This window comes from Dysidea avara, chromosome 10, assembly GCF_963678975.1.
Source record: "Dysidea avara chromosome 10, odDysAvar1.4, whole genome shotgun sequence".
Lineage (NCBI taxonomy): Eukaryota > Metazoa > Porifera > Demospongiae > Dictyoceratida > Dysideidae > Dysidea > Dysidea avara.
In genome coordinates, this window is record NC_089281.1 from 9,312,425 (window position 1) to 9,329,617 (window position 17,193).

Sequence of the window (17,193 nt, forward strand, 5' to 3'; positions counted from 1 at the left end):
TGAGACATCTACAGATAGTTGATTACACCTTAGATAGGGATATGCAAAGTGGAACAAATAAGAAAACTTCTACGTATTTACACAGCATGAATTTATTATCACTGATGTATATGTATCACTCCATCTGCTTCCCTTCACTCTAGTTATTGACAATCTTACATGTATATACTAGCAATACAAGTTTGTTAAATATAGCCTGAGGAATCTTTATACTTTACAGTAGCTCATAGTAGATATGTACATGTAGAGAGAATATTAAAACAGTTAAAAGCAAACTCTTCTGTACAAATGTTTTTTTTTTGTGACAAGAATACATGTATTACTGTAATATCAAACTCTCACACTTTCATATAAAAATCATGCATACACAGCTGCCATAGCAATTCCAACAGAAATCATAATAGTATAGGCCACCACACCAAATACTACTGCAAATATGCGATATCTTTTAGCCACAGCTGGTGGCTTGTCATCACCCTGTAAAACAAAAAGTCAATAACATACTGTAATGCTTGATGGCTAACCATTCGATAGATGAGATAAGCTATGATCCCAATAAGAGCAACCAGGATTAATGCCAACAAGATTAGTATGATTATAAGCCCTATAGGGTTATCATTGTCTCCACAGTTACCACAATCCTTGCAATTATGATTGCCTTCACAACATGATGTAGTAGGAGGCAGGCAGTTGCAATCACAATCACCGCAGCCACCTCCTGGTGCAGGACCAGGAACATAACAAAAGTAGCAGCCATAACAAATGAGAATGTCTGGACAGTAGTCATTTCTGTATCTCTGCCTATAACGCTATAAAACATAACATATGTATTGATTAGTGATATTGATTGTACACTCCAGTGCTTGGACTAGCTGTACTTCCACACTGGAGCACACACAGGAAATCAGGAGCCCATAAACACCACAAAGTGCCTTGTGGAACTCAGGGCTCCTGAGGAAATATATACAACATACAAACGCCACATGAGTATAGACACATACGGGCACAGGAAATTTACGCAACCACATTACGAATATACAGACATGCACATGTAAAACATACAATAAAAATTCAAAACATAGTCATAAAGCTGTAGTGGTAAAGTCAGGTGAGGCAGCAACTTAAAGAACAGGTGAATTTTACACCAGTTTGACTGATTGCATGTGACATATGGTTAGTGGATACATGAATTATGCCAGGTTGGTCATGTGTCATAACCACACATAATTACACAACCAAGCATTGATTGAGGTGCTAATGCAGCTAGGAAAGCAGTGTATTGAAGACTTGTAAGGCCTTTGAACACACTAGTATGAATATACAATCTGTCCTTATGAAATATTAGGAGTTCAATTAGTTCCAACATCATGAGATGAATGATGACACAGTGATGAACCTCTTCTGAATCTGTAGGATAAAAGGTAGCAGAACTGGCTGCTATATGATTGGTGAATTAAAATAATGACATGTCTTGTACAGATGTCGTTTCTTAATGTGAAACAGGTTTCTCTATTTTTTTTCCTTTTCTGCATATGTAGATTACAAGCTAACCAATATGCAGGTACAAGTAAGCTAAACAACTACTGCAGATATTTAATTAAGGCATGAGAACTTTATACCATGTACACTATTTGTAATTACCGTATCTTCAGTAGTTGTAACAGTAGTGTAAGTAGTTGTGGTGGTGGTAGTGGTAGCTCTTGGAGCATTCTGTGGTGGTTGCTGATAAGCATGAAGTCCATACGGCTGTTCCTCAATGGCACTTAATGGAGGAGCAGTTGGAGCCACTGGTTGTGGTGGTCCTGTATGCACAATACACATGAAGTGGTAGGAACAAATGCCATGAAGATAATATCATAGTGTGAAATTTTATGCATAAAACTTCATGTCACCATGAAAACTTGTAACAGATACTTTCATGGCATTAATACTGTACCTCATAAAGTCAATTAATACTGTACCTCATGATTTTTTTAATATGAAAATAACAGGATTACTGGTGGCTGATTAAACAAAGAATGTGTGGGTCCATAGGCCAGTCCTAGATAAAAGACCCTAAGCTACAGTACAAGTGCAATATCTATGAAATTCAGTCATCCAAAGGCTTGTAGTACAGCACCCAAGTAAAGCAAGGACATTACTACACAGGCTCACGAGTAGTAAAACCTCTCTCTAATGGACACTTGCAGCAACAACAAAGATATACGAGTAAAAATGTATGCAACCATCTCTCTCTTTACTTTGAAGAATTTCACTAACAGCCCGACAGAGCAGCTAACAGACATTAGGCCATCGTTATTATATTCCTTGTTTCCCGTCACCACCTGCATCAAATTTTAGGTAGCCACACCAAATTTTAATTATTTGATTATAGATCACGTGAATGCACTATTTCATGAGGCACAGAATGACTGAGTGCCAAGGTAGAGGTATTAACTGTGTATATAAAAGGTAACTAAAGGGTTGGAGTCATTCCAATCTTGCTCAACAAGAAGCCTGGGGACACAGTCTTTGCACCTTTCAAGATCGAGATACTCTAATATAGCAGTCACATACTCAAATAATAAGAGTCAACTGTATAATTACTAATCAATCACCTCCCGCTCGCATAAGTTTTTGCTCAACTAAGTGATGGCGAACAAGCAATATAATAATGATGGCCTTAGTGATATTGATATCATGACAGTTCACAAGATCAACATTGTATGCAGTGATAGTGTTTAAAAACAACACCACATATTAAATCTGTACAGTACAAATACTCCCTACATTTGCAAAATTTTTGTTTCCAATCTGCAAAATTTTCTGCCTGAATATTTGTAGCTCAATCAAAATGATCCTTAAACACATAAAAGATCCTGAAGAAGCCACAATTTCCTCCCTTGAAATTTTGGATGATCCATTGTGCTTTGTTTTCAGCTATTTCTGCCCATTACAAATGAAGAACAGCACAAGAAATGTCTCTACAATCAATTCAGTCGCTACACAAAATATAGGTGATAGCTATTCAACGCAGCCATTGAGAACTGGGACACAAAGGAGGAGAAAAGGGGAGTCCATGATGGGTGTATTGTACGTACTGCGGTTGGCAAAAAGGAATGTCTCTGGACAAAGTGACATCGAACAGTGAAGAAATAAAGCCCGTAGCCTTATCCATTGTCGAGTTATGCTTGGCTGGAGGCATCAGCTAATCACCTGGTGGCCTGGTGTCAACTGTGGAAACCCAGCTGTAACATCAATGGGTACCTGGTGTTTACTGGGGAAGCGAATGCCCCAACTGTCCTTGTCTCGTTTGGCGGTGTTTGGGTCGTTGTGAAACTTTGGGTTTCACGACCTCTCTCTGTGAGACCTGGACAGTCCTTCTCCAAGTTACTAGCCCTGCCCAAGAAGTGACAAGGCTTAAGTGCCTGAGTGGTGTACAGGCATCCCAGTGCTGGTTCACTAGGCGGCAATAGCTGTCTTTCACATGGCCCCCAATATACAGCTGGGTAGACTGGAGCAATGTGAATAAAGTTTCTTGTTCAAGGAAACAGTAACAACAATTTGGCATTTAACCAGGAACCTTTAAATTAAGATCCCAAAGACACGAGAGGCCTTTCAACAAAGGAACCAAAGTCTTGCACCTGCTCCATTAGCTGACCACTGATGTGTAATGGAGCCAAGTCTCCCTCCCCACAACTTGGTTTGACAACACTTACAGTAAATCCAAACTCTTCATCAAACACTCAAGCAGCCTTAGAAAATTTTATAACGCTTCATTTATCTCAAAACTTAATAGTTTCCTTGTCCTTTTACCAACCAACTTTCCACCATACTTATAAAATACCTTCACATTATTTAAAATTAGTTTAGCTAAATACAAAGTAAAAAGTATCAATAGTACAGCCCTGACCAGACATGGGGACATGAGTACTTATACTTAAGTACACTTAAGTACAGATTTGAAAGTACTTGTACTTTACTTAAATACTTTCTTAATTTCCCCAATGTACTTGTACTTATACTCAAGTACTTTGCTATGTACTTGAGTACTTAAAGTACTTGTAAGTACTGCAAACATTGTACGTAGTTTGTACACAGTGGGTGTACAATGAGAATAACAGAATTTTATGAAGGTGCAGTTTACAACTTCTTGCAATTCTTCTACTGCCTCCCCCAACCTTACTATGTATCATGTTGCCACGATTAATGATGTCATAGCATTCTGGCAAACAAAAACAATGCTGTTGTTCAAGTCAGTACATTTTAAGAGTTTAACAGAGAGATTGGTTGACAAAAACCAACCCCCCTAGGCACACTTACATACTACAACACACTGGATACAGCATATGTTTCACTACAGCAAAATGTACTTGTACTTTACTTAAGTACTTCCAGCATGTACTTGTACTTTACTTAAGTACTTTTAAATGTACTTGGCCCCATGTCTGGCCCTGACACAATCCATTAGTCACACCAAATGTTGGACTACAAGCTGAGTGACTTAGCCATCTTTGAAATAACCGATTCCTCTTTGTAATCAGATGGTGAAGCACTGATTATGCCTCAGCAAACTGGTCAGGTTGTTTATAGTCCATATCCCAATACAGACATGGCAGCTTTCAAAAGACTGTCTCTAATCACTTTCTAGCACTAGCTTCTTGCTTCCAAACCTCTTTCTCTACTTCAAATGTCCAGCGCAATGCTTCTTCACTTTCAAATCCAATTTAGCACAAAGCAAAAATTTATGGTCAGTCCAGCATTCTGCAGAACGTTGAACACTCACATCATGACACAAGGATCTGTCAACTTGATGTACAGTACTTCCAACCTACAGCATTAAAATCACCCACCATTATCAACAAATCATTCTTGGAAACACATTTCTTAGAAGAGTAATGTTGAGAAGCCACTCAGGCCAGGAATCTCTTTCTCAGTCAACAACAGCCTCAAAGTATATAACAATATGGGAAGACACTGCTTTCCAAATCTCTACAGCATTCCTCCATGCCTTGTCAGACATCGTGGTGACTGTTCAATGGATTACTGCTTATCTTGAAGTACCAAGTTTGCAATGGGTCGCTATTTAATGATGACTGTACAATGGTTCTGTTCACCTTGGAAGTGATGAGTACAATGGGTAGCTGCTTATCTTGAAGTGGTAGCTAACTGTAGATAGATATTTGAATATCTATAATCATACAATCTATAATAAAAGATGATGCAATTAATTTAGATACTAATGTAATGCTTACTCATTCTACAACTATATGGTCTCTTTCTGAGTACTTCTTTGGTGCATGTGTTGTCGACGCTGCAGCTCATTCATCTGGTTGTCCTTGAAAATCGTCAGAGTGTCCGGCTGGCATATAGAGTCACAAAATCCGGCTTGCTGAAACGTCCATAATACATCACAAAGATCCTCGGCAATACTTTAAAAATTCATCCCGCACTGATGCATTTGATAATTTACTCTAGTCAAAGGTGTACCAGTGTAGAGTATACATTCACACCACCAAACTTACGCGCCAAAAGACACATGTAGTTTCCAGAAAGCGAAAATTGTTGAACTACCTCACGTGACTGCCATACAAACAGCCCAAACACTATTCATACATGATTGCCGTATGAATAGCCACACTGATATATATATATCTGCCTACAAGCAAGTCTACAAGTACAATATCCTATTAAACAAGAGGTGGCATAGGCTAAGAGGAAGTCAATTAGCCTATGTATACTAGGGAATACAGTGCCTTTAATATTGTCCAATGATCAAAATACTCTTATAGAGCGGTTATGTAAATAAATGTAGTCAAGTGTTATCTGATAACAAAGATTGCACTGAAATTTTACAACTACAGTATTAAAGGCACTAGAATGTAAATTTTAGCTCTTATTAGGAGAGTCAAGCCATGAAACAAGAAGGCATTGCTGAGTCGGTAATGTAAACCACAAATAAATACTCTCTGCTATAAAACATAACTAACATGCTCCATTCCACATTTTGAATTGAGGGATTTATGGTTGTTAGCCATGCTTACAGAGTCCTTCCCCATTGTCCATGACTTAATTTTCCATGCAGGAACAGCCCAAACTGTTTCTTGTTCAGATGCCATTCTATACATGAAGCCATAGAACACACTGTAAATAGATGGATTTGAAATCTGTTGTACTAAGCTCAAAAAATAAGCCAGAGTACAAGTTGTTGTGAGGAGTTTGTGGATTATGAAATAATCTATTTGTGGACACCACATTGATTGGGAAGCCATTGCATATGCATGCTAACCATAGCTTAGCTGACCTCAGCACTATACAGGATTTGTTCAATAATACATACCACTTTTAGCATGGGCATTCAAAGGTGCCGCTCAGGGTTTAACTTGCATAATGCCCGGGCAATACACAGAAATGCAGTTACTACAAAGGCTGTGAAAAATACTATTTAATGTTTATCTGAGCACTTGCTTTTATGTTTTGGGTTTGTAGCTATGTCATTTTGTATACACCGCCAATGTAATATGATATGAGCATACTAAGAATTAGCTGTTTTGAATCCCATTTCACTCAGCACTGGAATTTTCAGAGGGGTTGCACTGTGAGACTGCATGCTCACTTGTACTATGTATGTGTTGTAGCCTCTGTAATATTGATAAGAGCATAATTTTTATAATACAATAATAACAATCACAAAACCAATATTCATGCAGTTAGTTGCTGCATGCACTCAAACTACAGGAATAGCAGTTATCTAACTGCTAGCTATAGAGCTAAAGTACAAAAATTACAAGCATATATACATACCACAGCTAGCTGCTAAGTTTCAGCATAATGAGCTGAGTTTGAATGAGCAATATCAATCTCTGTCACTGAGGAGGAGGCCTTAGCTATATGGCAGCTGATCCAATGTTGCAGCAAATACGTACGTGACTATACGAATAACACGTAAGCTATTTGTACATACTGTCGTACCAAGAGTATATAATAGAAACCAAGAGTATCGAATGGGTGTATTACCCCGTGATTAATGATTACATGGATATTTCAGTAATTGATCATCACGGTTTTCATTGCCATTAAGGGTTGCTGTATTTAGCCCAATTCGGCCACTACACCAAGCGAAAACATGATAGGGTTAAAGAGAATTGGCCAATGTTAAAGTTCTGGCACTGCCAAGTGAATCTCTGAAGGAATGGCAACACGTTCGTTTGTGCAACCGTTGTTTTAGCGAGCTGGAGTTATCTTGGGTCCTTTCTACACTTTCTTTGTACAATAACTGTTGAATACTTGGCGGAAAACTGGTGAACAAAGACCCATTGTCACGTACGCATTTCAAATTACCATTTCGCGTAAACAAACAATTACTGAAATATCCATGTTACTTTACGCAATCATTAATCAAGGGCTAATACACTGTTCGACACTCTTGGTTTCTATTATATACTCTTGGTCGAACGAATACCCTTTTTGCCATTCACATGGACCGCTATACGAATAGCACAAGGTGATTTCAAAGCTATTCGTACATGACTATATGAATAGCACACATGAGCTATGCGTATGTAACCGTACTACTAGCACATCAGCTATTCATACATGACTATACGAACAGCAAAGACTAATATACAGCCTATTTATGGTTGGTCGACTAGTGTTAAGTCACGTGCTTGAAAGTAGCCAATGAGATCACTAGCCTTAAGTTTAAATTAGTGCCATCTGCCTGGTATGAAACTTCATTGGTTATTTCTATTCATGTGATATTTTTGCATTTGACCTATGTGGACAACCAACCTGAAATAGATTGTATATATGCATCCAGGCTCAAGGAAATGTGTCAAGTAAAAAAGACCAGAGTGTTTAATTAGTTCAGTTACATAACACTGTCAGATGACAACAGACAAGGCTAGCACATAACTATAGAAGTACACAAAGATTACCTGCTATCACTGCATCATAACTTGGAGGCGGTTCCTGATAAGGCTGTTTGTCGCCTATTTCATCTGCTCTAAACGGTTACATATACACACACTGAACACGCACATACCCTCGATAAGCGGAGTCCTTTCAGATTCCATTTACAATATCGGTATCTCGCAGTGCAGTCGTGGAACTCGATCTCTGTCTCTGGTCCGCTAACCCGAATAAACGCCACCACTACGCGCTTATAAAGGGTGGAACCATAGATACTAGACTAGACTTATTATAAGTCTAGTTATCTATGACGTATGAACCATATGTTTTTTAACTGTCTTGTCTGTGTTGAAGGAATCCGATGATTTTTAGTTTAGCTCAAAAAAGTTTGTCATCAACGTTTCTCGGATGACAGTAGATGGATAGTAAGTGTAAGTCTTGGTATATAGGGGCGGGCGGCGCGAGACTATAGTCTCGTGTGAGCCTCACGGCGCCATCGGCCAGGGGCGGATCCGGGCCCTGGCAGATCTAGGGTTGGGGGTGCTAAAGCTAGGGGACTAAGAAAAAGTGGCAACTGGTTAAGAGGGTGGGAACTACACTTAGCATGCGGGGGCATGTCCCCAAAGGGATTTTTTTTTTGCAAATTTTATAGCTGTAATGGGATTGTTGGCAACATGACCACTTTTTGTGGATTTAAAGTTAAATCTGCACTGATATAGATATATTGAAAGTAATAGACAGTTTAATAATATATTAGCACTTGTTTGTTTTATCTCAAGGTCAGCCTGCGTGAAAATCATCAGAAACAATGCAAAAGGCTAAGGCATCATCTTATTTTGCAGTGGAAATCCTACATGAAGGGATGAATATTTACATGGTCACGTGACCATTTTTTGAATATTTACATATGTTAAAATTGTGCTGATAGCAACGGCTACAAACATTCCAATAACAAATTAGCACTTGTTTACTTTAACTTAAACGTAAATCTGTGTGAAAATCTCCAGAAACAACAAAATGAAGCATCTTTTTATTTTGAGTGGAAACCCTAATTTATGGTCAGGATCATACTGTGATTGTAAAGCATCTCCTTTGGAAAGTTGGAATTTATGGCAATGGGGTACTTTCAACATTCACAATATGATGATTATAAGAACTTGATATATACACCAATATGTACGTTCAAATGCAACATCCAATTAGATGAATGTATATAGTGGTTATATTAATTTTTTGTTTTGTTCTCAGTAAAGCTATAATTTTAGAAAATGTGTGGAGCTTGATCAAGTAACTTTGAGAGCATAGCCCCCAGATGCTATAACCCTGTTAACCTCATAGATGCTAAAATTCCATTTCTGCATCAAGTTTATAGTGAACCAAAGAAAAAGAATTGATGTTTTATGATTCAAATAGCATAAAAAGGTATTCATTGTAACTTTTAAAACAATTGCAATTAGTATGTTGGGTATAATAGTAAGATAGCAGTGCTACAAGTAAATATTAGAAGAGTTGGGTATTCTATTAGAGTAGTTGACTGCTCTATTAGATTATTTTGATTTTAGTGAGCATTTTTTACTGCTGAAATATAATTTTTACCCCTCTTGTTAATTTCTAGCTTTCCTTTCATATTTTCACTGCCCCTTTGTATGCTTCAGAGTTCAGATGCAATTGTACCTGTACCGTAGCTTCTATTAGCCTTCTAGCTAACTAGATTTTTGGAGGAGTAAGCCCCCTCTAAATCCGCCCTTGCTGTTCCACTGCAAAACGGTTGGGCACCATGAGACTAGTCAAAGATTGAGTCAGTATGATCATAGATTTATAGCCCCAGGTACCTGGGGTTATAAATCTATGGTATGATGAATACTCAATGATCATCATGAAAGTGATTATGAATACACATACAAAACTTGGAGATTTTTTAAAACAACAAATTGTAGTTTTGGGTGCTATCTCTCATCACCCACCATTATCTAGGAGCACCACAAGAATGGGACTGCTTAAATGGGGAATTCTCATTGCCCTATAACAACCTGAATTCCTGGCATAGATTGTCAGGTTGCAGGTGTAAATATCTGTGGTGGCCATGCAACCTCTATTGCACTCCTGGAACTGTTTTCACCCAAATCTCCCTCATCTGAAGCACGTTCTGGCTGTTGAGCAATCAGTTGATCCACTGATTGTAGAACTGCATATTCTGTACTAGCCAATAGTCCAGATGTCTCTTCCACCTTAACTCTTTATCTGCTGCTAGGGCTTCAGTTGCCAACGTTCACTCTGCTACATTCAAGCATGTCATACTTTAAATTGTACTCACATTGATCAAATTTTGAGCCATTAATCCCTGTTTAAAATAATTTTTTAGACATTGTCATTGTAGAGCAAGCTTGTCCTTTGTGGAAGAGATTGACGTATGGCCTCCATGAGAAAGAGCTGTCCTTCTTGCTACATGCTGGTTGTGATACTCTACCAACTCTTATGAACCTGGCTAGGTCATTACTTACCCCTCCCCAACCCACAACAAACCATAGATGTCCTCTTGCTCTTGACCAAGGTTGGTATACCTGGAGACATGATTCAGTCTTACATGTATAGGTTCTCGTTCACGGACTCCAACGGCATGTACCTGACATTTTAAACTCTATGTTGACCTTCCAGGATATCCTGCTAGTGTCTGCTCTCCTAGCACCATTCCAACCAATCTTTCCTCCAGCCTTGTTGGTTTATCTCTTTGTTCGAACTAATTAACTGTCACCACCAATACCCAGCAACATCGTTTAGCTACTAGAGTTCGGAAGGAAGATCAATATATATTTCTAGCTTAACTGTTAATCTTATTTCCATCGAGATTAGTTGTTAAGTACAGGGGTCTAAACCATGCACTGATACCCAGTACAGGAGCCCTGGCAAGACTTGCACTATTAAATTACAGTACAAAAAAAATTATAGCATGCAGAAAAGTTCAGTTTAGACAATCCGATAGATCCCAGTTCAGGGAATTAAAAATCCTGTATAAGCAGGAGACAGCAATGCAAGCAGCCTAGGGATCTTATAGTTTTCTTCATCACTTGACAAGTGGGCAATTACGTCAGGTGGCATAAAATGGCCTAATGTTGTATATTGTCTTAATAAAATAAGATGTCTCTCATCTCTAAACTTCAAAAATACAGTGGAACCCCGACACCCCTAAATTCTGGACAACTCCTTGCCCAAATTTACAGTATTAGCTAGTAGCCTGTATACCTCTTAACTGAGGCTGACTTACAAAATACTTGATTGCTGTTTATCCCTTGAGCGTTTTCTCAGTTGAGGTATTAACTTTGCAGCATTACTCATATTTTATATGTACATCATATATAGTTTCTATAGAATCAATTATGTGAAATCTTTTAGTGTATGGGTTAGTAAATAACCTGTCCATGGTCTGCATCATCCATAATAAGAATGTGGTTAAGCCACAATGGTTATTGTACACTAAGTGTATAGTGAACTATGTATGAGACAGTAGGGCAAATTGAACAATTTAAAAGTTATAGCTAACATTTTCAGAAGGTATAGCTATGAGTTACAATGACTAGACAAATTCTTCTGTCAACTCAAAAAAGAGCTACAAAGAATTATTGAATTGATGAAACAGATTTTGTCTACCCACTGCATCCAGTTCAGAGGCCATAATGCTGAAATTACAATGTCCTTTCGTCAGATTATTCACTCAAAATACAAGGAGATCTCAATTCACCAACTCCCAATGGATGATTCAGCCAAAAAGAATTAGAGGAACTTTCAGAAGATTTTCATATGTAGCCCCTATATAGATTAGATTTGTTTGATTTCATTGTTAGGAAATAAACCTTGGAATGCATGGGCCTTACATGCAAGCAACATAATGTTGTTTTTTTCAGTGCACATGCATGCAGTACGTCTGCAAATGTAGTATAAATTATAATTGCCTTTAGTGCTAGTACTTTACTTTAAAGAGCATTGTCTGTGTAAAATACTCCACAATAGTCAAAAAATACACTTTTGTTCAAAGTTTATGGGGATTAGCAAACCTATACATTTTTGGAAAGCTTAGGAATCTGAAAATCAGTGTTTACATTTGCACAGATTCCTGCAAGGTCAGCATTTTTTAAAATTTCAAAGTGACAGCTAATAAAATAAGAAAATTCTAACATATCAAGTTTAATTTGACATAAAATTTAATAAATGAACTCAGCAAATTCTCTAGTGTCATTTTTACACCTCTATTCCTCTATTCAATAGAGGTGAGACAGTTAATCATGAATAATTGACAAAGGGAATAGAAGAACACCTATACTGCAATAATTCAGGAATAATATATAGTGAACAAATATTCTGGATTATTTGGGCATAACTGGTGCAAAGTAGCTATAACTAGTGCAAAGTAGCTATAACTAGTGCAAAGTAGCTATAACTAGTGCAAAGTAGCTATAACTAGTGCAAAGTATAATGACTTCTACTAAACAAGTTCAAACCTAAAAAAAAGCTGAAAATTTAGATACTCTATTAAAGCAGTCACTTATAAGCAGTCAACTTTTGAGCCCACTTTTTCACTAATGTGCTTACGTATGTTTACAATAATTAGCACTAGATGAATTTTGAAACAATTTTCATTTTAAAATTACAGTAATTGGAATTAGCTCTGCCCTAAAAGGGAAGTTTCCTTTTCACATAAGCAATTGGAAACAGTGAATTTACTCTGATCACCAAGAGCAATTTTATGCACCAGATAGCAGTGTTGGGCAAGTTACTTTTAAAAAGGAACTAGTTACATATTACATGCAGCTGAACTATTTAGTTACAGTTACATATTACCCATAAAATAAAGTAACTATAATAATATTGCATATTATATTACTTTGTGTCCACAGCCCTGAGCTGTCACGTGTGAAACTACCACCTTATCACGTGACATGATTGCGTTGTTGGACAATGTGCAAATCTTGGTTTTAAGTAAGAAGCTGGTAAATAAGCTTCACTCAGTAGGCTTCATTACTTCATTGTGGCTAGGCGTTACTCAGTGGATTACTAACGAGATTAGTAGCTTCGTTACTTGTAGTAATAATATTACGTAATATTAGATTCGTTACAGTAACTATATTACTTAGGTAACGCGTTATACTTGTAAGTAAAGTAACTTGAGTTATATTACCTGCTTTTATAGCATATTTCGTTATATTACTTAGTTACCACAAAAGTAATAATATTACGTAACGCGTTACTCCCCAACACTGCCAGATAGACTTACACCGACAAGTTAAAACTGATACACTATCTTTGAAAATTATAGGATCCTAACTGTTAATCCAATGAAAATTAGCTTTCCAGTGACAGAATGATTGCATATCATACATCTTCAAATAATCCAAATATTTCCATTATCGATGGAGTGATTCTTATCCAGAAGAGGACAAAAATAAACAAGGACATTTGGCACAGTAATAAAATATGTGTTTAAATATCTAGCCAACATGTTTTTTAATGACAGGCTTACAAGTAACTGCTCCATGCTAAAATGCTAGTGCTATTGTAACAATTTACCTTGCATAGTTGTGTGGTACAGCGGATGAAGACTTAAACACACAAGTAGAAGGAATAATGAAAATTTTGAAGTTGGATTAGGGATGAAAAAGTAGGGAATTGCTATATAAGAAGTTGTGAAAGAAGAGAGGTTGCCTATACACCTGCATATATACTAGTGGACATTTAATCCCTATACTTCATTCAGTCTATAACCACGACTGAATTAGGAATTAAATGTCCACTGCCAGGGCCACCCAGAGAAATTAAGGGGCCCAGGGCAAAGAGTTAAAGTGGGGCCCTTGACCCAAGTTGTAAGGTGAAGACCAAAAAAAAAAAAAAAAAAAAAAAAAAGGTCACAACCTGCTGGCAATGACAATAACTACCCATCACCAACCATATCTCCTTATCTATAAGCTTGCTACACTGCTCCTCTGGAGAATACTGTGACTGCTCTATTAGAGTATTTAGATCTGACTGCTCTATTAGAGTGTATTGATCTTTTAAACAGGTATTCAGGGGGCCCCTTTCAGGCTGGGACCCAGGGCAAAATGCCCCAGTTGCCCCCCCCCCCCCCCCCCCCCTGTGGGCAGCCCTGTCCACTGCAGCATATATGCAACCTCTCTTTTTTCACTACTGTATTAGACTGAAGTATAGGGATTAAATGTAGGACTGTCGTAATTATGACTGGTGAACCCGCACATATACTGCATCAAAAGGAAGAAGGGCACCTGACAAAATAAATGTCTGGTAGCATGCCCCAACTATCAATTATGAAGCAAAAATTGAGGTAGCCATTACACTTCATGTTCAGCTATGCTTTTTCCATTACACAGTGTTGCAAAAAAAGAACAGCATGAGAAGTGTCTCAACTATCAATCATATTGCTATGGAAAATACAGGCAATAAGCTTACACACCCACAGTTAAGCCGTATCACGCTATATAGTGTGGATTGACATCTTGCATTGTCAGCAAAGAGAACTAGAACACAAAGACAAAGGCAAGCCCATAATGCATGTATTGTATGTCTGCGGTTGGCAAAATCAAGTCCATATGTCAAGTTATACTTGGCTGTCAGTCAGTCAGTCAGCATAAAATTCTGTAAAAATTTTTTAATGCTACAGAAAGAGTTTGGGGTTAGTCTGAAGACATTTTTGAGCTTGGCTGTTCCTAATCAATGCTGCTAAACTGTCATGAAGGGAAACTGAGACTGGTTTTAGGGTGATACTTCGAACTGGAAAGCTCCTACATGATCCCTAATATTTAGTACTATCGCACTGTATAATGCATCGAAAATGACAACAGTAACAGTGCTGATGATTGCTAGGCTCATATCTTTGAATTAACTGTATTAGATATTAATACATACAATGCCGGCCACGTATCATGATGCACGTACTGAGATACATAGCTGTGATGTTTTTATATGTAGCTATACCCCAAATCTCAATGTTAATAATTCACTTTGTTTTATGCAATAACTATGCCAAATTAAGTTTCTTAGCACTTTAGAGGCTATCAATGGATTCTATATGGATATGAGAACATAGAAATAGTGTTTGTTGCGAATAAGAGGCTGACATAATTATGGAGAAATTTGCACCATAGCCAGGGGCAGATCTAGGATTTCAGAAGGGGGGGTGCTAACATGGACATTTATATATGTAGCAAGATAGTTGATACAATTAGTGTGAGAAGCACACTCAGCATGCGGAGCATGCTCTATCTAGGGGGGTCTGGGGGCATGCCCCCACAGGAAAATTTTGCAAATTTGGCCTATTGAGATTGAATTTGGTAGTAATTTTGAATGAAATTTTGTTTATGTGATACCATTATTCCCCTACAGCTTGTCAATGTAACTAAAGGGCGCAGCCATGTAGCTAAAATTCAATCTTAGACTAACATTTTAAAGAACTAGTAGTGGAAACATATGGGTATCAGCTGCACATGATCAAATTTAGTGTTTTGAAGTATAGCATAATTTACAGTCTCATGGCTCAAACTATACACCAGTAGAGAGGGTAAGTGGGAGTGGAGAGGGCAAGTAGACTCACCAGTGTATGGAGTGCATGTGCACTCAGTTGTATATAATTCTCCAGCTAGGGGGCTTTAAATCTGGTGGCATATGTACTCCCGGACCCCTGGAAATTTTTGGAAAATGGCTATCACAAGATTGAATCTAGAAGCTATTTTTAATCAAATCTGGGTACAAAATAAATGAGTTCAGGTGGAAGTAATTTTAATTTGAATGAGTTCAGTTGGAAGTAATTTTAATTAAAAAAACAGAACTATACACTGTTTCTTGTTATTGGTTTTAAGAAAATGTATAATAGTGGCTTGTCAAAGAGAATAAAGTTAATTGAATGTAAAGTCAAGGATTGGATCTACAGGAGGAAGACGTAATTTTCAACTAAACTCTCTATATACTTGGTGACTTCTTTATTAATTATATGCATTACTTATAAGTAATACAACTAGTTTAGTCTAGTTACATCCTTTGTAACTAGTTTAGTCTAGTTACATCCTTTGTAACTAGTTACAAGTTACAACTGTCCAAAAAGTAACTATATAAGTTACACCAGTAACTAAGTACAATAGTGATAAAAATAATATTTTGCACATAAACCCTAGGATATAACCTATTTAAAACACAGGATTGGATCTACTTCATATGTAGCCACTGTTCTGAAGTGCTGGTTGCTATTTCAATCTAACTTTTAAAATGATGGATCCATCCATCATTATAATTGTTTTACTACTAGTCTACAAATACAACTAGTTTTTGGCCACAACTAACCCCTTTTTAGCACACAATTGATCATGACAACATAAATGCTGCAGTATCATTTAAACTTAAAAGTTGAGCTTCAAGGGATTTGATAGTGCAAACTCCAAAGCTGCTACATTTATACAAATGTAGCATGGGATTTGATTAAGCAAGGGAAAACAAAAACGAACAATTCACAGATGTCACAGCCTTGTAAACTTTATAAAAGCTATGAAATTCACTATTATATAAGACTACTGTTTTACTCGCAAGAGAAGCATTTCAACCCAAGAATCAAGTTTGTAGCAGAGCCTTAAAATATATTTGACAGAAAAGGTTATTTTCAGAATGGATTTTCAATTAATGATGTTTTATACAATTTATAGTACATTAAAGGTATAAATCTTTTACCTGAAGTGATTGATATATGGCAGGATGTTTGGTACAGTGGTGAGGGTATAGTCTCGCGTGGCCAGACCGCTTTTTCTCTTTGTCATTGGGTAGGGAGAAAAAAGGGTCTGGAACAGTTTGAATCCCACAATCGTCTTGACACGTCACGAGTCAATGTCATAAGTATGCAACCCTAGTCTCGTGCCCAGCCGGGCTCGCGCTAATGCGCAAACACCGTCTGGTGTGGTGACAATGCTCGAGTTTCTTGGGCCCGGAAGTGTGATCCAGCCAAAATATTGGCTGGCCAATCAGAATCGAGGAGTTGCGTAATCATTTTAAAACACTAAAATACCATTCCAAAATGGCTAGGAATAAAGTAAAACTCAAATTAGGGTGTTTACTTAATGTGATTTCTTCATTTATCGTATTAGTAGAGGATAGCGTATCATTTCTGGTGAAACATCGAGTCACGATTCACAAGGTGAAACCGGAAAAAACAACTTGACAACTTACGTCTTGAATAGTGTAGGAGAGTAACTTCTAATAAACGGCTTTAAATAGTCTGCTTATTTACCATACTACTACTTATTACCTAACTATATACTT

General features: G+C 37.4%; 1 protein-coding gene across 2 annotated transcripts; it reads right to left on the reverse strand.

Annotated features, from left to right (window-relative positions):
* Positions 1–206: 206 nt before the first annotated feature.
* On the reverse strand, positions 207–8,183 carry LOC136236341 (uncharacterized). 2 transcript variants are annotated; one of them, XM_066026485.1, is made up of 5 exons: positions 8,024–8,183; positions 7,917–7,970; positions 1,642–1,802; positions 525–809; positions 207–477 (listed from the first exon to the last, which is right to left on the reverse strand). In XM_066026485.1, exons 1-5 carry the CDS (start codon positions 8,052–8,054, stop codon positions 358–360), a joined length of 651 nt encoding a protein of 216 aa, XP_065882557.1. In that variant the 5' UTR covers positions 8,055–8,183; the 3' UTR covers positions 207–357. The 2 variants fall into 2 exon arrangements, with proteins under 2 accessions (XP_065882557.1, XP_065882556.1); XM_066026484.1 differs by having other exon boundaries at positions 7,917–7,979; positions 8,024–8,182.
* Between the last annotated feature and the right edge of the window lie 9,010 nt (positions 8,184–17,193).